Genomic DNA, 26,971 nt, shown 5'->3' with positions numbered 1-26,971 from the left:
TTTCCCAGGGAAAAAAAAATACAGGCTAGAAGTTGATGCTGGGTTGTGTTTCTTGCAGACAGCTTATGCCCGTGCACATTCACATGCAGTACATAGAGTGGTGCATTTTGGTACATGTACACAGACACAGAGAGAAGCCAGATATGCACAAATATGTAACACTATGGGCTACCTAGTCATCCTTAGCAATTAAAAAAAAAAAGCGAAATAAGTTTGGAGTTAAAGTCAGCGCTGAAATCCAAGTGCTGTAAATTTGACGGGGAAGTTTGAAACTTTGCAGAGGTAACGGCAAACTATTTCTGGCTGGTTGCCAAGAAAACAACATGAGTGTATCTGTGTAGTAACCAGAAATCCAGCTCAGGTTGAGCGAGTTTACTTTAGAGAAACAGAGTAGGAAAATGTGTTATCTCACTTTTTTCATTTTTGAGGAGAGTTAAGGAGCAAAATGAGCAAAATGGGTAATTTAAGTCTCTAAAAGTTATAAGACTTATTAAGGGACATGGTGGCCCAGTGGCTTAAGACGCTGAGCTTGTCGATCGAAAGGTCGGCAGTTCAGCGGTTTGAATCCCTAGTGCCGCATAACAGGGTGAGCTCCCGTTACTTGTCCCAGCTTCTGCCAACCTCGCAGTTCGAAAGCACGTAAAAAATGCAAGTAGAAAAATAGGGACCACCTTTGGTGGGAAGGTAACAGCGTTCCATGCGCCTTTGGCATTTAGTCATGCCGGCCACATGACCACGGAGACGTCTTCGGACAGCGCTGGCTCTTTGGCTTTGAAACGGAGATGAGCACCGCCCCCTAGAGTTGGAGCTGACTAGCACATATGTGTGAGGGGAACCTTTACCTTTACCTTTTAAGAGTTATACAGTAGTACACATTTTGCTCTTTACAAGGCCCCCATTCCCCCAAATGTAAAAAAAGAGGAGCAAAACTCTTGGCCCTGCCCATTCCAGCATTATCACATCACTAGTCACATCCCTTCACTATAAAGCCCAAGATTTTTTTAACTTACAAAAAGTTAAGCCACCAGAAAGTTGATTATCTTTGCATTAAATGACAGACACTTATAAATAACAGAACTGCACAGGATAACACCAAGTTCATTAGGTTTGGTTATAATTGGATCTTCATAATCCTCCTTTTCTGTTCCATTCTGTTCCTGCCTCAACCAAACATGTCAGAAGAGGTAGAGTGGCAACTCACTTAAGCACCACCCTATGGTGATCCCTAAACAATCACTTGGGACCACTTGTATCAGCATAGTGCTAAGCATTTAAGAGGGCTGCTTTTCTTAGCAAACAGCCAACATGCAGAATAATAGACTAGCCATTATTAATTTATCCACATATAGTAAGCAATATATATCGATAAGTCAATCATCACAGTTACGTCTAACATTTGGTATTCAAAATACAATTTACTGGTAATTTAAACTCAATATTAAATAGATTTACTAGAGCAGGGGTCAGCAACCTTAAACACTCAGGGAGCCATTTGGACCCGTTTCCCACAGAAAAGAAAACACTGGGAGCCACAAAACTCTTCCCGTGCTTGACTATTTCCTGAGCGGCCACAAAACTAGCGTATACAGTTGAATTAAAGATTCTGTTTTCTTCTAAAACTTTTATTTTCTTGGATTTATCCATGATTGGCCTACCGGGGGTTGAAAAGCTTAATAAATTGCGGGTCCATGGGTGTCACAGATTGGCAGTTGTGACGCATATTTTGAGCAACAGGGAGCCACAGCAGAGGGATGAAAGAGCCACATGTGGCTCCAGAGCCATGGGTTGCTGACCCCTGTACTAGAGAGTAACCAATACAAGACACGGTGGAATGAATTTCTGTGCTCTTCCTTAACCCCAAGCTTTTACACAGTAATATTTCTTTGACAGCTAGGGAGCTTCTGGTTAGTTGGTTGTTTTGGCTCCTCCGGGTGCCGTCGGCCAAACAATGTCGACTGGCGGCCCCCAGGGGGAGAGCCTTCTCTGTGGGGGCACCTACTATCTGGAACGAGCTCCCCCCGGAGATACAGAGGATCCCGGATCTGCGTACCTTCCGTCGCGCACTCAAGACTTTCCTATTTCATCAAGCCGGCCTGACTTAAGTCTTTCCCCTTTTTAAATGGAAATTTTAAATTTGGTTTTAAATTATTGGGGTTTTAAATTTGTTCAGCCAAATTATTTAATTCGTTTTAGTCTATTTTAAATTTTGTATTTATATGTTTTATTCTATGGCTGTTCACCGCCCTGAGTCCTTCGGGAGTAGGGCGGTATACAAATTCAATTAATTAATTAAATAATTAAATAATTAAATAATTAAATAATTAAATAATTAAATAATTAAATAATTAAATAATTAAATAATTAAATAAATAAATAAATAAATAAATAAATAAATAAATAAATAAATATACCTTGAACCACCAGAATCATTTGGAATTGGGCAGGATAAATTTAAATAAATAAATAAACACTTGTTGTTTATTCAGATGAGTCAGGACACTAGAGCCCAGAGAAAAGCAACCGCCACTGCACAAAGACAAAATATGGAAGAATATTTTAAGTCTTTGTCAAGAAGGCAGGGCTTGCTTTTGTTTTGGTCTGGAGTTTGTTGGGACAATGTTGCATTTCCTCCCATAATAAAGTAGAATAAAGGAGCAAACCTTTGGAGTCGGCTGAGCTAAGCCAACTAGATTCTGCCTTTCAGATGCTGTAGAAACTGTGGCTAGTTCTAGATTATGAGGTTCCAGCTGTGTGACTGCAGTGAAGAAAGCTGGAGCAGGTAGAGCTGCGGAGGAGAAGTGTGGTGTGCTTCCATTATCTTGTTTGTGCCCTCTGAAATACAGAGCTACTTGTTTCCTGATGGTAGAAGTTCTTGGTCCCCTTTCATGTTGAACAGCTGGACAAATGAGAAGGAGAAGATTAGGAGAGGGCATAACCATTTTTAGTTAATTTGCTGCGGTATACACATGCCTTTAAGTTTAATCATGTCTGTGAAAAAACAAGTTTAACACTGACTTTTGCCTTTCATCTACGAAGACCAGTTGATAATTTGCTAACCTGTTGAAATATCGTGAAATGTTTAGAAAAAGCCTGTTTGAGAGTGAAAGCATTAGCAACAAAATTGTTAACACATGCTATAAGGAGGACCTTAATTTAGTTAGTGAGGGGACCTAAAGAAGAGCAGGGAGGAATATTTATTAATCTCAGGCAGTGGTGAAATCCCATTTTTTTTACTACTGATTCTGTGGGCGTGGCTTGGCGGGCGTGGTGTGACTTGGTGGATGTGGCAGGAGAAGGATACTGCAAAATCTCCATTCCCACCCCACTCCAGGGGGAAAATACTGCAAAATCCCCATTCCCTCTCCACTCCTTGGGGAAGGATATTGCAAACGCTCCATTCCCATCGCACTCTGGGGCCAGCCAGAGGTGGTATTTGCCGGTTATTATTATTATTATTATTATTATTTATTAGATTTCTATACCGCCCTACTCCCGAAGGACTCAGGGCGGTGCACAGCCAAACAATAAAAACACATACAATACAAAATTTAAAAAATAGAATAAAATCAAATTAAATAATTTTGGCCCCGACAAATTTAAAACCCCAAACTTTTAAAACCAATTTAAAATTGAATATATAAATACTAAAAAATATTTAAAATTTTAAAAATCTTTTATAAAAGAGGGGGAAAATTAGGCCAGGCCGGCCTGGTGAAATAATAAGGTCTTTAAGGCGTGGCGGAAGGTGCGCAGATCCGGGATCCTCCGTATCTCTGGGGGGAGCTCGTTCCAGATAGTAGGTGCCCCCACAGAGAAGGCTCTCCCCCTGGGAGCCGCCAGTCGGCATTGTTTGGCTGACGGCACCCGGAGGAGCCCCTCTCTATGGGAGCGTACCGGCCGGTTCTCCGAACTACTCAAAATTTCCGCTACCGGTTCTCCAGAACCTGTCAGAACCTGCTGGATTTCACCCCTGATCTCAGGGGAAGAAAGGGACAGATAGAAGAGAGATTATGAGATAAGACTGTCTGTACCACAGACAAAGAACTCGCTTCAGACTGGTCACAATGAACTGAATTTTACAGATTGTGTTAACTAAGTAGTTAAATCTTCAGTGATAACTGCACATGATTATATCTGAGGAGTAATTCAGATATTCAGTGGATAGAATACAGAATATTCAGATAACTCTGTGCTGCCTACAAGACTAAATAATGCACAAATTAAGAAATCTCAGTGGTCTGAAGAGAAATGGAAAATACGGTAGATAACAATTGGAAAATAGTACAAGAAATAAATTTGATTTATTATAAGCCTGACAGGAGCAGTAGGGAATCTCCTATTTGGATTAACATTAAAAAATGTTTTAAAAAATAACAAGATTGGGGGATGTATTTGTATAATGGGTTGTTGGAGATGATCATAAAAAAGGGAATCTAGTTTTGAAGCACCATGTTTTTGGAAATGAAAAGTACTTTTAATATACATAGATGCTGTGGCAATAAAAGTAATGTGTAGAAGCGTAAACAATCAAATATTGCTTTTGATGATATTATTTAGGTGTTTGGGATTTCAATTCATTTTTTTCAATGTACTGGATTTGTTCCCTATTTATGCCATAGAAATTGAATGAATGGATGCAAAAAAAATAAAATTAATTTTGCAATTTATCTTGTAGTAAATCTGCACCTACTTTCTGTTTACCCTTTGCTCTACTATGCCAGAATTGTAAATGGTTTGAGGCAATAAATGAATGAATGACTGAATGAATTATTTGTGGGGACAACATAAAAATAAATGGGAATTAAATTCTTTGGAGGTGGTAGGATGGGACTGAAGTTCCTGAAGCTTGACAGAGTGTAATAGCACAACAGAAATACACAAAGAGAAGGCAGAGAAGGCAGAGAAGGAAAGCAGCACTTGTTCCTCCTATGGGAACTAGTTGGGTTGTATGTGGCACGAACAGCAATGATGAGGCTGCTGCAGGGGTGAAATGCTCCCGGTTTGACCGGATCGCTCGATCCGGTAGCGATGGGGGTGGGTGGTTCGGAAAACCGGTAGCAGAAATCTCTGCCGCCCCCCCCCCATGCCCAGCTGAGCTGCGCAATCATCAGAGGCTTTATTTTTACTTTTAAAAGCATTTTTTCTACAAATGCTTTTAAAAGTTTTTTTTTAAAAGTTGGCCACACCCACTCAGTCACATTACCCCCCCCATCAAGCCACACCCACAGAACCAGTAGTAACAAATTTTATATTTCACCACTGGGCTGCTGCATTATCTATATGCTCAATCTGTCCTTCAAAAGTCATGGAGAACCATAAAGAAATCAAATTCTTAAAGAGGAAGAAACCGTATTTGTTTCCTACTGATTACCTAAAATTCTGAGAATGTGTTGTGGAAGGCCCTCACTAGAACAATAGGGTGGAATGGAGTGGGGAGAAGACGAAGTTGCAAAGTTGATAACTGATTAATAGCATTCAGACAATGGCAGTGGGCAAGTCAGGAAAATCCCTGTCCTCCCCATCTCTTACTATATGATCTTGCTACATTACTTTGATATTCCTCGCATTTACTTTTTTGTGGAATCCTATGATTTAAAATAAATCCTACTGAGTTCACTATCTGTTAGTATTTCAGTCTAAATAGGCAATCTAATATGTAAACACTAGGTTTGAATGGAAACCACTGTGAAAAGCTATTATTAAGCCAAATGTCTCAAAATAGACTAAATAGATTAGGAAACAAACTACCGTTGTTGCTTATAAAAAGACACAGAGACAAGGAATGCTAAAAGCAGAGCAAATGATCTGAGCAATGATTGGGGCGCAGGAAAGAATGTGAAAGGATGCAAAAATACCATCTTTATTCATGTTGACTTCCAAGCATTTCTTCAGCCGACATGCTCTGCATTGGTTCCTATGTGTCTTGTCCACTGGACAGCCTCCCTAAAACACAGATATTTAAGTGAAAGGGAGGGACAAAAGTGAATCTCAACAATCAACTTATAGAATAGGAAGGTGCTTGATAATATATCTCAATACACACAAATATATGTATTATCCAGAATAGAGCTTCATTTTAGATTACCCCAGAAAAAGGAAAGTGGTGCTTTCCACAAATGGAAATCCCCTAAGAAAAAAAAAATGGAACCACACACACATTATTCCCCAATCTGGTGTCCTTTAGATTTGTTAGCTACAATTCCCATTATGAACAATCAGCTTGGACAATATATGTTAATAGGTATAACTAGCATATCAGAAGGCAAGTAGTAGAAGAAGCTCTATGGACCAGCTTTTTCCAATCTGGTGCATCTCAGAAACATCATAATTTAATTTTTTGTATTTCATAACAGTACTGACAAGTGTCGACAGGATACTAGGTAGACAATGAGCTTCTTTCAGCACCCAAGACAGCTCCCTTCCAACCCTCCTGAAAAAATCTCCTTTTCATCAGAGGACTGTGATGTTCTTACTCTACTAACCCATCAGTCTGAAATGGAACATTCTCATCATCTCCCCACCCTTGTCTTCCTCCCAGTTTCTTATGTCTCCATAAGACTTTCCTCCTTGGATTTTTTTTTTTATGGGAAGCATAAATTGCAGAACTATATCAGGCTGCTGACAGAGTTGTCTTTGTTTGTGTGGAGGCCTGCTCAGGCCTCCTGGACTGAGCGGGTGCCTCACTATTTCTCCAGCCAGTCAATATCTCATTGGTTAGTAACAAGGAGTCTACACTTTGTCAGGTAGAAATGCATTTATATCCAAGCAAAACCCAATTATGGTGAAGCAATCACCTACTGAATGTATTGGGTTAGCTGTCCATAGAACTGGCTGGAAGATCTAGCTCTATAATGGACAGTGAGACACACTGATTATAGGCCCCATGCATTCTGGATGCAAAGCAGCTGGGATGGAGCCAAGAAGAAAAATTGAGATTATGTTGAGAGGGTAGATTAAAATTCAAAATTAAGGTAACAGAAACCTATCCCCTGATGTAGGACTACAGGAAGTCTTTGACTTATGACCACAATGGAACCCAAAATTTATGTTGCTAAGTCAAAAAATTGTTAAGTGAGTTTTGCTCCATTTTACAGCTTTTCTTGTCACATTTGTTAAGGGAATCACTACAGTTGTTAAATTAGTAACCCAGTTAAGTTAACATGGTTGCCCCATTAACTTTGCTTTAACCCATTAAGGTTGCAAAAGGGGATCACATGACCCAGTGATACTGCAAAATGAGAGTCAGTTGTCAAGCATCCAAATGTAAAGCACCTGACCACAGGGATGTAACGATTTTAAGTCTAGAACATGGTCAGAAGTCACTTTTTTTCAGTGCCGTTGTAACTTCGAGCGGTCACTAAGTGAACTGTTGTAGGTCAAGAACTACCTGTACATGCATACACTTCTAGTTTCATGCCTCTTTCCCTTCTAGTCTGTTCATGTCTAAACACCGGAGGACAACTTTGTGGGAAGCGCGTCAAAGCCGCGGGGGGGGGAGGGGGGGCAGTGGTGAAATCCAATTTATTTTACTACCGGTTCTGTGGGTGTGGCTTGTGGGCATGGCTTGGTGGGCATGGCAGGGGAAGGATACTGCAAAATCTCCATTCCCACCCCACTCCAGGGGAAGGATACTGCAAAATCTCCATTCCCTCCCACTCCAGGGGAAGGTTACTGCAAAATCTCCATTCCCACCCCACTCCAGGGGAAGGATACTGCAAAATCTCCATTCCCACCCCATTCCAGAGGAAGGATACTGCAAAATCTCCATTCCCACCCCACTCCAGGGGAAGGATACTGCAAAATCTCCATTCCCTTCCACTCCAGGGGAAGGATACTGCAAAATCTCCATTCCTACCTCACTCCAGGGGAAGGATACTGCAAAATCTCCATTCCCTCCCACTCCAGGGGAAGGTTACTGCAAAATCTCCATTCCCTCCCCACTCTGGGGCCAGGCAGAGGTGGTATTTGCCAGTTCTCCAAACTGCTCAAAATTTCCGCTACCGGTTCTCCAGAACCTGTCAGAACCTGCTGGATTTCACCCCTGGGGTGAGGTGGGACTGATTTGGGGAAAGGACGCTCCCCAGGAGAAGACCAAAGGCGAACTCCCTCTGCTGCACATCATCGAGAATCTGCTTGCGGATCAGCCTCGTTTCCACCTTGGAGAAAGGAGGAGCAGCCTCCGGGGTCAGGAGACCCGCTCTGAGCCTAACCGCAACTTAACTTCGTGGGACAGACGGTCAAGCTCCGAGGCTCGCTGCGCTGAGCAGACCTGACATCGGCGTGTAGGTCATCGGGTGACCCAGAGACTGGCGCCTGGAGGGTTCGATCCTGGAGAGTGGCCGAAAAGTCCTCCCTCCGCTGCCCTCGGAATAAGCCTCCCCCGAAATGAGCGTTTCAGAGCAGAGCCGGACCGGTGGGCTTCGCTCCCATTTGAAGGGCGATCGAAGCGCGGCGGAGGCGGCGGGGCTCTTGGCTTTTGCTGCTCGGCTCTGCCTTCTAGCAGCCACTAGTAACGGGGCATCAGCAGCAGAAGGGCGAAAGGGGAGCCTGGGGCAGCTGGCTGCAAAAGCCCCCCCCCCACTCCTTTTCTGGAAGAGGGAAAGGGCATGGAGACACCTCAAGGCAGTTAGAACAATCAATCAGTGGAACAACTTGCCTCCAGAAGTTGTGAATGCTCCAACACTGGAAGTTTTAAAGAAAACATTAATCACAAGAGCCTTAGTGACACAGCAGACTAAAGCACTGTTAAGTAGCACCAGCTGCCTGCAATTACTGCAAGTTCAAATCTCACCAGGCTCAAGGTTGACTCAGCCTTCCATCTTTTCGAGGTAGGCAAAATGAGGACCCGGTTTGTGGGGGGCAATAAGCTGACTTATGGTATAAAATAGAACACCGCTTTGGGGGGGCGGGGCGAAAGCCCTACTAAGCAGGTACATACAAAAGTAGGAAGGCTGTTGCTTAACGCATTGTAAGCCGCCCTGAGTCTCCGGAAAAGGGCGGCATATAAATCGAACCAATAAATAAATAAAATCATTTGTCTGAAGTGGTGTAGGGTTTCCTGCCTAAGCAGGGGGTTGGACTAGAAGACCTCCAAGGTCCCTTCCAACTCTGTTATTCTATTCTATTCTATTCTATTCTATTCTATTCTATTCTATTCTATTCTATTCTACTCTACTCTACTCTACTCTACTCTACTCTACTCTACTCTACTCTACTCTACTCTACTCTACTCTACTCTACTCTACTCTACTCTACTCTACTCTATTCTAATTGTATTCTATAAGGCTTGGTCTGGATTCTGGCTTAGCTCGCTGGGTGTATCCAGCAGGCTGATGGCTTTAGCCAAATCGTGCTTCAAGAAATCAGAGCTTAGATGTGAATCCTGTCTAAAGGTAGAGCCCGTTTCTTTTAACAAGCCGCTTCCCTCTCTCCCTGCCCCCCGCCCCTTCCCCACACAAGCACACCTACAGCTGCCAAAAGAGCGATCGGGCAACCGAGCAATGGTTAAACCCCGTCTATTTCGGAGTGGAGTCTTCTATTTGCTCCCTTTCAGACGGGCGGGCAACCCCCGAGACTGCATTCTGAAGAGCCCGTGGAGATCCGCCCAGGGGCCACGCCCTGCTCACCGAAGGGGGGAAGGGGGCTTTCCCGTGCCTGCAAAGATGCTCGCCTTGCCCTCGACGGCAGCGGGGAAGGAGGACTCGCCGGCGGCTCTCGGAAGAACTGAAGCCCTGGGGACCTGGAGTCCTGCGCCTGCGCACCGTGGCTCGGAAGTTAAAAACGACCGCGGCTCCTGGGCTCCAAAGGGAAGAGCGAAGTCACCCGGCCAACTTGCCTGGGGGATCGCGCGCTGGCCTGGAAGGTGCGGTGAGCAGCCGCCCCCTTTTGCAACCCGGGGAGGGGGGGCACCCTGGTGATGGAGAAGATGACGATGATGAGATCTGTGTCACCTAACAACAGGTTGGAGGAGCGCCTTGTTGGGAGAAAGTTGGCCTTCAAGGGGAATGGAGACACTGGCCTCCCCTGACCCCAGACTGTGCTGGTCGGGGCTAATGGGAAATGTCTCGATATGTCTCCTGTGAGAGGAGACATAACTGCAGTCTTGATCTAGAGCAATCATCCCCCAAGACCTTCTCAGGGATCCCCCCCCAAAAAATTAAAAAAAATTGCCAACCTATGTTGAAAAATAATACATTAAAACCTACCAAATAATGGTAAGAAGCTGTAGTGGAAGTAAATACGTCATTTAACATTTTTAATATAAATATTATAACCCATAGAATCAAAGCTCTTTTTGAGTCCTCTGTATTTATTTATTTATTTTTTTAAAAAAAATACTGGTCTGGACAATGGTAGTCTTAAGAGCCTAAGGTTCTTAAGAGAGACCTGTCTGACTATAGAAGCAATTCTCACTGTATTCTTATTTTGGCTTCTTTCTGTAAACTCCAAATGAATCGAAGCATTAATAAACTGGGGAAAAAATTCTTTAAGTCAGTTTCTCGGGTAATAATTGGGGCAAAGGAGGGATGAGCAGAAGAGATTGAAATTATCCTTGGCCCCACACGGAGGCAGTGATGCAACACTCAATATTTTATAAATACCTTGGTTTTGTAAAATTCATATATAGATGGTGCTGGATATTTACAACTCCCAATCCTCAACTTTTCATTTTTCTGTGGTTCCCTAAAGATCTTTCTGCTTTATTCAGGCTCCTTAACTTCCCTCAAGAAGAGAGTGGAAAACTTCAAATTAGGTTTAGGTTTTGTTACTTTAAAAAAAATCTGTTCTCAAACATTCTGGTTCTAAGTGAGATGACCACACACAGACACACAAAACCCCTCAAAGTTTCATGATAGTTAACTAAGCAACAATATAGCTGGGAGGCAATATGAGGGTGAAGAGAAATACAGTATAACAGGAGAAAAAATAGGTTCAGAACAAATCTTTAAGTATAACAAATGGCAGATATTCTTCAATCTACTCTAGGTCAGATTCTACTTTAGAATGCAAGTAGTGATGTCTGCCCGCTTTAGCAAAAAATAAGTATACATAGTAAAGGTAACAATTGTATCATATATTTCTATTCAAGGATTTGTCTTTTTTAACTTGAGGAAAAGTTTAAAAATATAATACTGCATCTGCCATTTAAACTGAGCACATCGCTATGGACTGAAAAGATCCTGGGTACTTGTTATTAAGTCACCTCAAAAATGAATTTGGTATGTCACATTTAGCAAAGGCGTTCAAAACTGAAGCATGCTAATCTACATATATTTAGAAATAATGACTAGAACCTTTAAATTTCACAGAAAGTAGCCAATTTCAATTCAAATAATCTCAATAAATTCTTCTCTGGATTTTTACCTCACTCCCCAGGTCGTCTTAAATAGTAGTTCCTTTTCAATTAATTTACTACCATTTGATTTTCATTAAAACAATTTAATTTTCATTTAATTAACCTCGTTTGTTTTAACCCAATCACCTCTGGATTTCAGCAAGAGAAATATGTTTTGTCGGGTGGCAGAAAAATTAGAAAGTTGCCTAATTTTTTTGAAAGAATGTATATGTGGGAGAAAGACAAAGAAAGAAGAAAAGGAGGAGGAGCAGGAAGAGAAAAATAGCCCTATTATTTTTTTCTCTTTTATGAATCTATTGATAAACCACAAGATATAGAACATTATTTTCTAAAAACAGGCAGGAGAGTTTGCATCTATCTAGATGCTGCTTGTCTGGCCTAATTGTTTATTTCAAATGCTTATCAAAGATCTGGATTTTTCACCAATGAAGAAAATATCTTTTTGTGGATCAGTTTCAAATATAGCACGTCTCAATGTGTCTTTCCAATAATTATTCCAAATAAAATAATCTCCTATCCATGGCTCAAAGTGTTCTTTAAAAAAAGACAAGGCTTTCTTTTATATGCTTTTGCATACAATTTGTAAGTTGGCCCCACAGAAATACAGTTCAAATGCAAAAAGGCTCACAACCTACAGTTCCATTGGACTATAGCTACATAACATAATCTGTGCAAATAAGAACATTTGAAAAGTGAGTTAAAGTGAAGGAAATGGCACTGGAAGAATTAACACAGATGAGAAGAATTACTTTTCACAAGAGAGTAATTTCTTGCACTTTTAATAGCCTTAAGAAAATAATTGTGGCAGAAACTATTCAACATGGAAGGAAATGAGAAAGTTGCACAATTCCATGTTCATACCACTTTGAAAAGTATAAAGTATAATGTAACTTTATTTGCATAGGAGTTTGAAGGAAGAAGAAGGGAGGAAGTGTATGTGCATATGTTGTGTGTGTTAATAAAATGAAACGGGAAAGGAGAAATTATAGGAAAATATGAGTAAGGCGCATACCTGGTGAGGGGGAAAAAGATCAAGAGAAGAGGATTATCAATAGAAACTTTCCCAGAACCCATGCTGGGAAAAACACAGTGACAATTGCTCTTCCCAGCCATTTGACTCCAAATAAAACTGATTCAAAAGTTCATCGGTTTTAAAAATGAAGGTGCTATTATTATGGGACAGGAAAATGACAGAAAACACATAAAGGGAAACTAAGATCCTAGTTTTGCAACATATCTGATACTCTGATTATGAGAAGGTAAAGAAAAACAAACACTGTCTGGGAGTTTTAAAAAGGGTTGAAAGAAAAGAAATGATTGGGGTATTATGGGGACCAAAAACGTACTTGTCAGGGCGCTGATTAATCCCATTCTGCCTTTGGGATAATCGCACCTTGATTAAGAGGGGTGGATTGAGACCTTTCCTTGCCAGCATACTTTAAGAAAACAAACCGGAAGATATATCTTCTAAGAAAACTCATTTATTTGTTATAAAGAAAATAAAACATCTCACTAATCTAATAGTTACATTTTTATAACATTCCTGCCGGACCAGCCAGACCTCTGGCAGGAAAAGAAAAAAAAAGGTGTGAGAGCAAGTGAAAGAAAAGAATGTGGGTGGAAGACATGCGCAGTTTAGCTTACTGATAAAGATTCTTGGCAAGCTACGGAAAGTCTGATAGTCCAGAAATAATGAGCTACGGAAAGTCTGATAGTCCAGAAATAATGAGCTCTGCTGGTAAATACAAAAAACACAGTGACAGTACTCTATTATTTTCAGCCATCCTAGTGCTGTGCTGTGCTCACTCGTGCTACAATAACAGCAGCTACCAAGTTACAAGAGGAGGAACATCCTCTTAGGCTTTTTTGCAGCAGCTCTACAAAGATCACAGAGGTGCTCCAGCCATGATTCCAGGGACCAGAATCTGGGCCAAAGAGCACCCATCCATTGATTGGTTCAAGCGCCTAGCAATCAAACTCTATAAGAACTTGTAGAGATGGGATGAGATTGAAATGCAGTGCACGCGATCAAACTGAGGTAAAGGGAGAAGCAGATAACACATTGCTTGGAAGGTGATGTACCATTAATATCTGCCAGAACGTCCTTTGTATCTTGTCCACCATCTGCCAAAAGAAAACCTCAGGTGTTACCCTGTTCCTTCTCAAAATTCCACCATGCAAAGCTTGAGTTTCTGGGTTTTGGGGATTTGGCTTATTGCACACCTTATTCCTGGCTCCTTGGAGAATATCTCTTTCTCTCTCTCTCACACACACAGAATATTTAAACAACTGGGCCAATTTTACAGTTCCAATGACCTTGAGCTTTATACTACATTCTAAAAACACTTTTTCCATTAATGGAAATGAGGGGGGGGGGAATTGCCCAGGTAGATTCTATCTGGGTCACACAAGCCATTTTGTGTTAAAAGTCATACTTGCCTTATTGGTTTGGTATAGTAAGCTAGGATTAAAACAAAACTGCTATTAAATTTAGATGAGTAAATAAGTTGATTCCTCATCCATTTAGTAAATGTCTCCTGTCTATAATCAAATACAGTGAACTTGGGGTGGGAATACCCTGACAGCTGCACCCAGGTCTTTGGGAGATTCAGCTTCTGCACTTTTTCTTGGAATAACTGAGGGGTATTTTTATTTCCTGGCAACAATACAATGTTAGCCACAATTTTTAAGTTTCCTCAAGGCCACCATGAGAGTAACTCTCACATTTCATGTTAATTTAGGAGATAACTATTTTCACTAAAATGGTGGTTTCTATTCTCTCTCTCTCACACACACACACACACACACAACTGCCTATAAATAAATATCCCACAGGACACTAATTCCTTCCTTCCTTCCTTCCTAATATTTTAAACAATTGGCAAACCGGGACCAGGGAAAGGGAATCATTTTTAAAGGGACAATGAGTCAATCAACTCAGGATATTTACTCAGGACCACTTTGGTAGGTCAGTGAAGTGAATTACCCTGGTGCTTTTAGCTCTACAACTACAAAGCCCATGGACTTATTCTGAGTATGTCCAATTCCTATATACTGTAGCCATCTTCACCCAGCTCCTCAAAATTTCCAAAAGATGATTTAAGCTGTGAATTTCAACCCTGCCTGAAATATTTCCTTGCCTGAAATTTTATACTATAAAAGACTGCATTGTAGCTCTAATTTAGAGTAAGCAATATCAAATCAAGCCAAATTTGCTTCTAAATCAAAATGCATGGCACTGGGCTATACATTTTGCTAACTACATCAACTTTCCTTGCTCATTTCTTGCTCATTGTGCACTGAATGGCAGCTTTAAAAGTAGCCCAATTTTTAAAGGATCTTAAGCTGAAAGCTTCAAAGGGAATCTATCACACTTTTGTTGACTCCACAATTTATTTTAGGGGGACAAGAGAAGTGTTGAGCATTTTCTTTTTCTATCCGCTTTGAAATCTTCAGACTATGAAAGGCATATTTAGTAGATATGTCCTTAATATGTTGGGTTGACATATTCAAACATATTGTTGGACACACTACAAACTCTGCTATGTTAATAGAAATTTGGTGCTCACCTAAGTATACATCGTTTTGAAAAATCAAGAGGGCAATCTGCCCAGGTGACAGGAATTCCCACTATAATATACAACCTACTTTGCCCAAACCAGAAGGAAACTGTGTGCAGGGAGGGGATCACAAGAGGTTATGCTATAAACAATACCTGGTTTCCAGATTTGCAGACATAAGTCCTATTCCTTCTGATGCTTCGTTTGAAAAACCCTGAGCATCCATCGCAGGCATAAACCCCATAGTGCTTGCCAGAGCTGCGGTCACCACACACTTTACATGGGATGTCTAAAATCCGGCCTGAAAATGAAGGTGGGGAGAGAGAAAAGTGATCATTTGGAAGCAATAAGGCATCAGAACTGGCGTCATGATAGCCATAGAGTTTGAGAGAAATGGGTCATTTTGCTAATTAAACAAAGCCAAGGAATCCACAGAAATATACATTTCTTTAGAGCAGATGTGAATCTGCCTTAAGAACTGAAGAGGACGTGGTCCCATTTAATGCAAAGAACGTACAATAGGATTAAAGCAGGTGTCCTTAATCTTCCACTTCCAAATTTTGTTAGGTTACCTGTCAGGAGCGAGATGATCAGCATTAAAATCAACAGGCTGGGAGAGCATCAGATTGGGAAGATGGTTATCTTGATAATATAAAAGATTCTTCCAAGGTGAGTTTGACTGGCAATGTCTTCGTGGTCATGTTTCTTACATCATAAATGCATCATTCTTGGTCCCAATACAAAAGTACTTTGTTACTGATACCTTTTGGGGATTCCTCCCGCCCATTTCCCAGTCTTAACTACTAGACATGAGATTCCCCAGTATTAGTCTTCCATCCAAATACTAACCAAACTCAATCTTAACTTTCATAGCTAAACAAAGTCAATCAGGCGCTAACATATGCTGAGATTCGACAGCTACTCCACCTTGAGTTAATTTCCAATCAGTTAAGGAGGTGTGCGTATTTCCCCCTTTTGTCTTTCATTAATAACCCCTAAATATCCTGAGCTAGGCTGGGGACAATAAAGAAATTGATTTACTCAAGATCACCAGAAAATTTTTTTGGTGAGTAGTGATTTGAAGATGCATTTCTCCAAAACTATTTCCACACCCCAACAATTGCATAAACATTGTCTGTGTAACCCAGTTTACTGATTTCAGAGATTTATTTTTAAGTAGGTTTTCTTAGGAACATGATTTTCATCTGTAAATGGAACATATTAGTACTAACCTACAAATGTATTTCTCATGAAAATGAAAATATTAAATATATAATACAATCCCTTGTACAGTATTCCTAAACACATGTGTTGTCTGGTTGAACATTACGATGTTTTGTTTGTTGGGGAAAGATGCAATTTCTGTGCTTTATTTCTGAGCAAATATGAACCATCCTTTCAGCAGGGTCACAAGTCTACACATTATCTAATCTGATCTTGACCGTAGAAATAAATGCTGCGTCCAAGACAGATAGAAGTTGGATTCTGTTTAAATACTTCTAGCAGAGCGGCAATGACTTCCTCCAACAAGTCTGGTCCTACCCTTAGATAAGGGCTAAACCCTAAGGCTTTAGCCTTAGCAGATGTTTCTTCTCCTGAAAAAGCTACCGTTATTCATTACATTTGCACCTTGCTTGTCAGAGAAGTCGGGTGAGATTTCCTACCAAGTGCCAGTTTATTCGCCATGAATGCATCCTCTTTTGGTTCATGCAGTGCATAGATTGTTGGCAGGGCTGGATTTAGATGAAAAGAGGCCCTAGGCTATTTCACTTATGAGTCCCTTTCACCTATAGTGAAAGTGTAATTTTAATTTTGCTAACAATTTGAATGTAGGCCCCTCTTGATCTTGAGGCCCTAGGCTGAAGCCTAGTTAGCCTATAGGAAAATCCGGCCCTGATTGTTGGCACAACTTGCTTACCCATAATGAACTCTAAACTTAACTGCTTGGGATGGCTTTCCTCCACCCCTTAGGCCAGTGTTTCTCAACCTTGGTAGCTTGAAGATGGGTGGATTTCAACTCCCAGAATCCCCCAGCCAGCAGTGCTGGCTGGGGGATTCTGGGAGTTGAAATCCACCCATCTTCAAGCTTCCAAGGTTGAGAAACACTGCCTTAGGCTAAAAAATGGTTGGCTAGATTGGGTTCAGTATGTTCTATCAAAGCAGCACTATTTTGTCTTCTGCTATGTTGCCCCTTCAGATGCCTGGTAGCATTTATCCAAATTCTGCCTTCCTACCATTATCACACTGTACTCTTGGGAGTCATATCACATTCCCCTCAAAATTCAGAGTTCTGGCATACCCCTTTCTCACGGAGGACATCCTGCCAGAAAGTTTCCTTAAGTACAAATGGCCTTTATCACTTAATGAGTCACTAACTCAAAATGAGTCACTAACTCAAAACAAACACGCGGAAGCAGAATGCCCCTCTTCCAAGGAACAACATTTCAGCCTGCCTTCTTCATGTCAGATTTGTTGGCACTTCTCCTGGTTATAGTATTAACCTGAAATTGCCAGCAAGGTACAGTACTTCAGAAAGTTTACACGGGGAAAAAAAGCTCGTCAAATTTGATGGGTCCAGCTGTCTAACATTTCTCACTTATTCTATTTGCTGCCGAGATTAGTCAGCTGAAAACCAAATGGCTGGGATCCAACAACTAGTTGTTTCCTCAAGAGTAACTGTTTCAAATTCCTTCTTCCTTTTTCCCCAACCTTCATCCTAAACCTGACAATGGTTCTTCTGTTGTCTCTTAACTCCCAAGATAATTTTGATAGTACGCTTTCATTACTTGGCTCTAAAGAGACAAGTTCTAACTAACCTAACGCCTGCCTTTTCCCAACTGAAGGCCCTCAAAATATGGTGGGCTACACTTCTCATCTACTAAGGGCCATGTTATTTAGTGAGCAATGGGATGGGAATTCTCATCCATTGATGGAGTTTCAGAAGTTGCTCATATATGGATTAATCTTGCCTTTCTGCTTTCATCTCCCATGTGGATTCCTGCTAGCTGACAGCAGTTGCCTAAAAAAACCTTGATCACCACCAAGGATTGCCTTATCCACACTCCTCTTTAAGTAACCAGTGTGCAGGCCATCATCTTCCCCATAGAGTTGAGAGAAGGCCAAGTTCTTGGACTTCAATGTGACTAAAATGCCCCCAATTCCAGTCTTCCTTGATATCAGTTCTATCAGAACCCCTTGCAACTTCTTAGAGATGAAATGCAGTAACGAACGTGCTTTGCTTACAACTTGGCCAAAGTGCCTGCAATGAGACTGGCAGACAAATGAAGATCTGGCAGCATATTGTTGAAAACATTGGCAGCTCCAAGACTTAGATGCTTAGAGATAAGGGAGCACACTTACTGTATTTCAAAGTAAACATGCATTAGCCAACGGTGTCCATCAGATCCTGCCCAGGAACACCTAGAGCTCAGTCCTATTGCACAAAAAGTTGACTTGCATAGAGAATACTATGACTGCAATCGGTTGAAAGAACCCTTGATACTGGATGTTTAGAGGATAAAGTGCCGCAGAGCAGTTTGCTTTGTAAAACCAACCCACTGTCTTGGAACTGAGATGTCAAGAGGCTGATGCTTAACGTCAAATAAGCCACAACGGAATGGGCCCAGAGATCGCCCTGAGCTATAAACCAAGTTGGTAAACCGCAACTTAAGGAATTCCCACAACACTGGGTACCAAAACCAAACTAACCACATTGGTGGCTTAGTGCCAAGTGGGAACCCGGGCATGGGAAGCCCTGAACACCACGCTCGAAATGACTGATCCGGGAGAGGCAGGAAAGAATCCGAATCTCCCCGGAGCCGATTCGGTCACCGACGCTTCTTGAGCCGAGGGGTCTCTGAGCAAACCACCCGGAGGGAGTGGGAAGGGCAAGGTCAAAAATCCGGCTCTCGGGAGACTCGGAGAAGCCGAACTAGGCTCTGAAACGAGGCCTCCCTAGCAGACAATGAGGACATTAGATAAAGTGTTAAGTTAATGATCCCCCCCACCAATGGAAACTCATCTGACTGCCTCCAATCAACGTAAGCCGCCGGCTTCTCCCCCAAATGTAACTCGACAGCTGCTCTTTGCAGCAACTCGGAGTGGAGGAATGGGATTAGGTGGGGAGCCTGGGCGGGGGCGGAGGGGGGGGAAGAGTCAGAAAAGAGGAGGTGGCGGCGATCGGGGGTTGGGCCAGCCAAGCGAGGGGAGTCCTGGGGGAGGGGAATCGGTAGCCCTCCCCCCCCCGCGTAAAGTTGTGTCCTGTGGTAAGAGGGAGGGGTGGCTGGAAGTAGGCGTTGTCCAGGAAAGTCGGGCCAAGCCAAGCTTGGCTTCTCAAGCGCTCTAATTACACGCCTTCCTTGCCACCTGCCTATTGGGTCACCAGTGACCCGTCAAAAAGGGTAGCATGGGAATTCGGATTGCACACAAAGGCTCCGGAGGAGAGCACTCGACTCTCCCCCCCCCACTCCTCCTCCTCCTCCTCGCCCCGCCCCCTGTCCCTCGGCAGACTTTCCACAGTTCTGGGCGAAAGTGTGGGGGAGGAGGAGGAGAGAGCAAATCGGACATGCAACGGTGCCAGCCCCTGGTGTTGGGTGTCACCTCCGACAAACCGGGCCATTTCCTTATGCAAATCTCCGGCTCGCCTTCTCGACTCGGGCTGCTTCGGATCCACCCCTCCCGCCAGCCCGCCTCTATTTTCCTTTCCTTTCCTTTCCTTTCCTTTCCTTTCCTTTCCTTTCCTTTCCTTTCCTTTCCTTTCCTTTCCTTTCCTTTCCTTTCCTTCTTTCCTTTCCTTTCCTTTCCTTTCCTTTCCTTTCCCTCCCTTTCCTTTCCTTTTTTTCCTTCTTTCCTTTCCTTTCCTTTCCTTTCCTTCCCTTTTTTTCCTTCTTTCCTTTCTTTTCCTTTCCTTTCCTTTCCTTTCCTTTCCTTTCCTTTCCTTTCCTTTCCTTTCCTTTCCTCCTTTCCTTTCCTTTCCTTTCCTTTCCTTTCCTTTCCTTTCTTTTCCTTTCCTTTCCTTTCCTTTCCTTTCCTTTCCTTTCTTTTCCTTTCCTTTCCTTTCCTTTCCTTTCCTTTCCTTTCCTTCTTTCCTTTCCTTTCCTTTCCTTTCCTTTCCTTTCCTTTCCTTTCCTTTCCTTTCCTTTCCTTTCCTTTCCTTTCCTTTCCTTTCCTTTCCTTTCGAGGAGGACAATACAATCCGGGCTGTGCTCTTAAAAGCGATTTCAAAAGTTCACCTCACTGTGAAATACTACTTAAACCGAAGTAATTTTGGTCTGAGGTATAGGGGAGACCTCCCCCTTCCCCACGAATCTTAGCTTCGATTAGTTTTAATCGAAAGAAACTAATCGTGGGCCGAATGGGACTTTTAGATCCGAATAAAATATCTGTAGCTAATTAGGATTGGAAGCCTCTCTCTCCCCCCCCCCCATCCCTCCAGTCGATCCAGTTCAAATGCTGGAAGATTATTTTAACACTGCGATCCAAGCAAAGAAATATTTTGACCCTTAGTGCGAGCTTCTTTAAAAGTTTATTTCTCCGAGGAAAAGTAGGGTGAAACCTGAAGTACATATAGTGGGAAGTACATGAAATTAAAACACAAGTTTATTTCCAACTATTCTGGAGGGGCTTTCTCCCACTTTTTTTAAAAAAAATCTCATTTTCCGTGGGCCCGGTGACCACACGAATTAATGTATTATTTAAAAAAAAAAATTAATAGAAACATACAGCAAGAACGTTGTGGGTGATCATTCCGAAAACTCTTTGCGTCCCTGTAACAGAATATTTTAAAAACTCCCAATTTGGAATTGGATTAATTAAATTCCTAGCTAACCAAATAGATGGAGTTGTTTAATTTTGGCTTGCAAACCACCTTCAGCGGAGCAGGCCCAGTTTCTCGCAAAACCTCACAGAACGGGTCTCCTCTGAAGTAAATTCCATCCTTTGCAGAGACGCTCACTCCAACGCAGGCTTGTTCGAAGCGGAAGGCTGCTTGCAGTTTGAATCCCGGGACAATTTGCGGCAGCCTCCTTGCTCAAAGATCGCCTCCGAAGGAAGTTCTCAACAAGCCTAGGGCGGCAGGCGCTGGCTCCCCAGGGCCCCCCGGCAGAAAGAGACCGAAGCCCTTGGAGGAATAGGTTCTCTGGAGCCTCTTTTTTCCGAAGAACCAAGAGACGCCCCATCCCATCCCAGGAGGCCGGAGCGAAAGTGACTCTCTGCGAAGAAGAGCAACAATCGTAGAAAACCCCTCTGGGAAACAGACCGAACCCTCCAACACGGACGTTGTTTTCGATTGACAAATCAGTGGCAGTTTTACCTTTAATTTCGGGGACACTCTGCACAGCCTACCCTAATATATTTTAATTAACCGGTATTAATTCTGTTTGTATTAAACAGGCGTCGTTGCCCTGATTGCATTGACGCCCGCTGGGATTCTTCCAAACTCCTCCGGCGCTGCTTCCCGTCTATCGCTCCGCGCTTCTCCACTCCGACTAATTGGGTGCTGCTCTGCCTCAACCCCCCCCCCGCCTCCTTCGAGCGCCCGGAGGTTATCGCCGCAGGCGGTGGGGTCTCCGATGCCCGCAGTCTCTCCTGAATGAGCCCGTTGATTTAAACACCAGGCGCAGGAGCGCAGCCGGCTCAGCTTCTCCGACTTCCCAGGTGGCTTTTTCAGGATGCCCTTTCCCGCCTCCTCTCTGAACGTCGGGATAAATGCGAGATCCTTGCTGGGGGGAGGGGGGGAAGGACATCCAGCCGGCCTTGCCACCCTTCCAAACCTCCCCCCTCCAGGAGGGACAGCACACGGATTTCTGCCTTAAACCCGGGCACCTTCCCCTCCCCGTCTATAAATCTTTGCCCGTTTCTATCCCGGGTCTCCGTCCTCTGCTTCTCTTTTGGGATGGGGAGACGGGCCCTTCGGTTTCAGCAACGGGAGACCAAGCTGGGGAAAGTAAAGAAAGATCAAAATCCAGAGGAGCCTGGATAGCTCAACAGACTAAAAGCCTGTTATTAACATTCAGCTGTCTGCAATTATTGCATGTTCGAATCTCGCCAAGGCTCAAGGTTGACTCAGCCTTCCATCCTTTCTAAGGTAGGTAAATTGAGGACCCAGTTTGTGGGGGCAATAAGCTGACTTTGTATAAATATACAAAAGAATGAAGGCTATTGCTTAACGCATTGTAAGCCGCCCTGAGTCTCCGGAGAAGGGCGGCATATAAATCTAATTTTTTAAAAAAAGAATTGGGGGGTGGGGGGTGAAGGAAGCTCGGTTCCCTTCAGGCAGGGTCAGCCCAGTACCGTCAAGCGCGGGGTGGGTGGGGGAAAGGCCTGACTCCACGCAGAAAACAGGCTCGGCCCGTTCCTCGACGGGGCGTCCGAGCTGGAAAGGGTGGGGGCTTTCCCCCCCCTTCTTCTATGCCGGAGCATGGCTGTAAAGCTCCCCTGGCAGCTTCGATTACTGTAATTACCATCACAGACTGCTGAAAGAAGTTAGGCGGCTCGAAGAGGACTCCGCGGCGGGGTCCCCCTTACCACCCAAGCAGCCAGAGCCTCGCCGACCGCTCTCCAGTCTGGCGGAAGGGAAAGCGCAGCCACCCGCAGGCCCCCCCAACGTCACCCCGGGCTGCCGTGGCAGAAAAGGGGCTTCCTTCTGTCCCGGGGCTCCCCTCCCCTCTCCGACGACCCATCGATCTTTCTGAGACCCAAAGCAGACTGACAACCCCGCTTCCACTTCTGGTGGGCGCCGGTGGTGATGGGGGACGGTCGGGCGAAGCCTGGTCTTTCGCCGGGCCCCTGGGAGGCAGCCGCCTTCCCTTTTAAGGCATTGAGGCAGCATCCACCGCCATCTCCGACCGAGCTCAGCGCTTCAGGGCGAAGCCGAGCGTCGGTAGTCGTGGCTGCTGGAGAAGGAAAGCTCCCGCGGCGCCTGGGGAGGCCAGCAAGCCTAGAACCCACCTTCGCGCGTGTCCTTCCCTGCTAGGGGGCACCTCTCGCTTTCGACAGCGCCTAGTTCGGAAAAGACGGTCCTGAAAAATGGAAACCACCAAGCTTTCGCATATACTTCATTGACCTAAGAAGGAGCTTTGGCCTCGATGCTTACGGGCTCTTCCACCCCAGCCCCACCCCCCTTGCACAGCTCGCTTTCCTAAACCCTTTCCAAAAGTTCCTAAGGGCCGAAGGGTGGAGGAAGGATCTTTACGACAGACGGAATATGGAATTGTACACACGGCGGGGCTTCCGAGTCGATGAACCGGAGCCGTGTCGGCCCAGCTCAGCCCCTTGCTCCGGCCTGCATTTGATTTCTCCCCCGGACTCGCGCCCCGCGTTTCCCAGTCGCTTGGGTGGGCCTTTGCGTCGGTCTCGCTGCGATTGCAAGGCAATGCCCACCCGATCCGAGAGAAAGGAGAGTTGATCAAAATCAAGGGCCTTTCTCGCCTGAAATCCCACCGCTGTGAACCCACCTGTTCACTCCCCTTCAGAGAAGCCGGAAGGTTCTCTGGCCGAGGGTTTAGAAACGGGGGTTGGTCGGTTGGTTCTTTCCAAGTTTACTTTCCAGCAAGTTTTCAAAACTTTCCCCTCCGTGCTGGAAGCAGCAGAAGCTGAATAGAAGCACCCCGGAGCCTTCTCCTCTTTTCCAGGCCGAGCAGCTCAGGAACGATTCCCCTGGAGGCGGTAGAACCGTCCCTACTACCTTCGGTCCGGAGAAAGGCAGCTGGGCCGAGCGGAAAAGGGCCAGGGGTTTCCCCGCTCTCTGCCGAAACGTTCCCCCCCCCAGAAAGCTGGCCCTGCGCCCCGCACCCCGTTTTCCCTGGCAATTGTTACAACGTGGCCTCGATCCTTCTGCCCATTAACAGATGGAGGAACCGCTCTCGCCTTTTCTTTTCTCGAAAAAGGCTTCCTTTACACCGCTTCCTATTTTTCTTTGATTTTGTTTAAGATCCCTTTTTGGGCGATTTCTACACCTCAGTTTAAAAAAGAGAGAGAGAGAGAGAGAGAGAGAGGGAGAGGGAGAGAGAGAAAAGGAGAGAGAGAGAGAGAGAGAGAGATATTTCGGTTTGTTTGTGACCTGCGACAAAGTTTCTGAATGCCACCCCGTTGGCGCTTTAGAGAGACAGAATTCGAAAGAAAGTTTAGTTAAACCACAACTTTGCAGGGAGACAGGCAGCCCGAAAAAGGCGGCGGCAGCGATCAAGGGTGAAAGAATCTAGAATTTTAAAAGCCGAACTGCACCCACGTGTTTCTGTTTGCCACCCTTTCCTTACTAGTAAAATAATAATAATAATATTACAATAAAATTATAGCCAGAGGAATTCCTTCTAAACCGGCTTCGCCCATCACCTGTCACAGCCCAAATTGGATTGTGCCTGCTGCTGGCTCCCTCCCTTATCACAGTCGACTTCCAAAGTCTCTTCTTGAATTTCTAGCGTCTGAAGCCAACTTCTACCCACAGCAGTCAATCAGACTTAAAAAAAAAAAATTGGAGGGGGGGGACGGGACGCCTTCAGTTATGAGTGTATTCGGACTGGGGATTAAGTGAAATGTGACTTTTAAATTGTTTCTGCTTCCCCGGGTTTTTTTTTTTTTTTTTTTTTTTTTTTTTTTAGGATTATTCACCAAGGCTGGAAATGGTGTGCAAAGTATTCCCGGTAAATCCTCTTTCAGCAAAGCCCACCCCTTCTTGCGACTGTAGCTTTCAGCTACGGGATGTTTAAACTTCTTATTAGATGTATTAATTGCAGAGAGGGGGAAATGCCTTCTTTCCTTTTTCCTTTTTCTTTCTTTCTTTTTTTTTTTTGCATTTCACCAACTCGTTCACATTTCAAGAGGGGGGAAAAGACGATCTTTAACAAAAACAAAACAAAAAAAAAAACCCTCGTCCCGAGATTTTTTTTCACACCGAAGACTTTTTTGACACCCCTACCCCAAGCAAGTGCGTCTCAAGTTCATTTTAGGCCCGGGCGGCGCAGCTACTACACTTAAAAGTCAGCCAGCCTCCCCCCCCCCAGAACCCTGACCTTCCGTGCGTTTACTTGGGGGAAGAAGGAGGTTTAGGAGAGGAAGCGGATCCCAGGCTCAATTGCCCGAGTGGTCAAGCAGTGGCCCAACGCTCCCCTCTTTCTCTGTGGAGGGAGAGACCCCGCCAAGCATTACTCACTTGTTGATCCCGCCGGCTTGCTCATTCTGGGCTCCTCCGGGACGAGCGTGGCGGCGTCGTTGCCTTAAAGGAGGCTCGCTCTGGAAGAGGCTTGCCTGCACTTGGGCTTGCCGAAACTCCGCTCGCTCTTAGCGCTGCTCCGGACGGCGTGACAGGTGCTTTTAGAGCCCCCTCCGCCAGGCCGAACCCCGCATCTTATCTTCTTCTTCTTCCTTCTCCTCCTCGCAACCTTCTACGAATGGCTCTGTGTGTGTGTGTGTGGTGTGTGGTGTGTGTGTGTGTGTAAACTTGGACCGCTTTGCCGAGCCGAAGCTTTTTTTTTTTCTCTCTCTTCTTCTTCTTTTTCTGGCGAGGAAAGAGCCGGAGAAAGCGCTCGCACCGTCTTTTTCCAAGGATGAAGTGGTGCCTCTGCCCCCGAACAGGGATCCGAAGCTCGGTGGCAGGGGCTGGGTGGCTGGGTAGCTGGGTGGAAGGGATGGGGGTGGTGGAAACGCGACGCCTGCAGAGAAAGGCAGGGTTTGAGAAGCGGAACGCGAGCTGACCAGCTCAGTGCGCCCAAACACCGATCGGAGGCTGAAAAAAGTAAGAAAATGCGCATGGGAGGGGGGGGATTCGGAGGAGGAGGAGGAGGAGGAGGAGGAGGAGGAGGCAGGGTCTGGTTCCCAGAAAGTGAATGGCAGCAAAATCAAGAAAGACAGGAAAAGTGAAAGGGCGCCAGAAGTTCCTCGCCCTGGGTTGACTTGGCGCTTTGAGCCTCCAGCCTGAAACGCCTGTAATATCCCTCGGGAATTCTGACAAGCAGGCAGCCGGGGAGTGGGGGGGGAAAGGAGGGAGGGGAGGGGACGCTCCCCTTGGCTTCTCTTGCCCCCTCTCCGCCCCCGCAATCCAATTCTTGGAGAGGGCCGTGACGTCAGCCGGGGCTTTGGAGGAGCGAGGGAAAGAAAAGCCCAGCAAATGAATGAATTTACCTGCCCGCCTTCTGAGCGGCAGCTTGGAGAGCTTGATTTTTTCCGGAGCCTTGTCCTCTGAGCAGCCACCAAAGCTTTGGAGTGGGGGGGGGAGGAAAGGAGCGAAAGGAAGGCAAGTTTGGGGGATGGTTCCCGGGGAACGTCTTAGCGAGTTCGGTTCCCCTTTGGAGGGGCGATTAACTTGGTAATCGCCATTTGCATCAACAAGCCTCTTTTCCCCCTCGGGACTTAAAGCGACCGCCACCCGCAAAGATGAGGGGTCGCTACCAACAGTGAGGGGCGGGTTTAAAAGCCGAGGCGGTCCGAAGTCAAGGGACAGCGACCTGCGGCGAAGCAAGGCCCGTAAAACCTTGACTCAGGGAGGGAGGGAGGGAGGCTGAGGCAATGTGGTTTTCCCATAGGGGTCCCAGGCCCCGGGGTGAGAGGGGCTACCAGGTCCCAAATCCAGCCGCAAACAGAATCGTTAACACCCTCTTCTTTGATGCCACACTGCTTTGGTCTGGATGATTTATTTATTTATTTATTTATTTATTTTTGCAGCCCAGACTTGGTGGCCCTCCTTTGAGGAAGGACAGGAGAAAAGATGCGGGCGTTGTCTCCAAGCCTCCCTGTGATGGAAAGATGCTTTTTGCAAGGACTGCTGCAAAAAAAAAATGCCTGAAAAGCGTTTGGGAAGACTCTGGGCAGCTCTTGCACTTAGCCCCGGCGAAGGTTACAGACCAGCAGGCATCTGACTCTCCCCATTTGAGGAGAGTCAGATGCCTTTCTCAAGGCACTCGTTCTTTGGGTCGCTGCCATGCCAAGGAAAGCTTAAATTCAGGCTGGCCTGGCTGTCGTGTTGGTTGTAAGAATGACTGACTGAGACCGTGGGAAGATCCTCACAGCTCCTTAAGGTCCCTTCCCCACTGAAGGAAGAGGCTGTTTTTATAGCCTCTTTCGG

At 44.8% G+C, this 26,971-nt stretch overlaps 1 protein-coding gene across 2 annotated transcripts in view; it reads right to left on the bottom strand.

Moving 5' to 3' along the window:
• The window catches only part of NR2E1 (nuclear receptor subfamily 2 group E member 1), a 34,898-nt gene extending 9,267 nt beyond the window's left edge, over positions 1–25,631 (bottom strand). For both annotated transcript variants that reach the window (XM_034409116.3, XM_034409119.3), the window contains exons 1-4: positions 25,064–25,631; positions 15,072–15,217; positions 5,856–5,943; positions 2,661–2,896 (exon numbers count right to left, since the gene is read on the bottom strand). In XM_034409116.3, coding sequence (XP_034265007.1) covers positions 2,661–2,896; positions 5,856–5,943; positions 15,072–15,217; positions 25,064–25,088 — 495 coding nt within the window. In that variant the 5' untranslated portion in view covers positions 25,089–25,631. The remainder of the gene's footprint in view (positions 1–2,660; positions 2,897–5,855; positions 5,944–15,071; positions 15,218–25,063) is intronic.
• Positions 25,632–26,971: the final 1,340 nt, after the last annotated feature.

Source organism: Pantherophis guttatus, chromosome 1, assembly GCF_059756535.1.
Source record: "Pantherophis guttatus breed Tessera chromosome 1, ASM5975653v1, whole genome shotgun sequence".
Taxonomy (NCBI): domain Eukaryota; kingdom Metazoa; phylum Chordata; class Lepidosauria; order Squamata; family Colubridae; genus Pantherophis; species Pantherophis guttatus.
The sequence above is the reverse complement of the archived record's forward strand: the minus strand, read 5'-3'. Positions and strand labels throughout refer to the sequence as shown.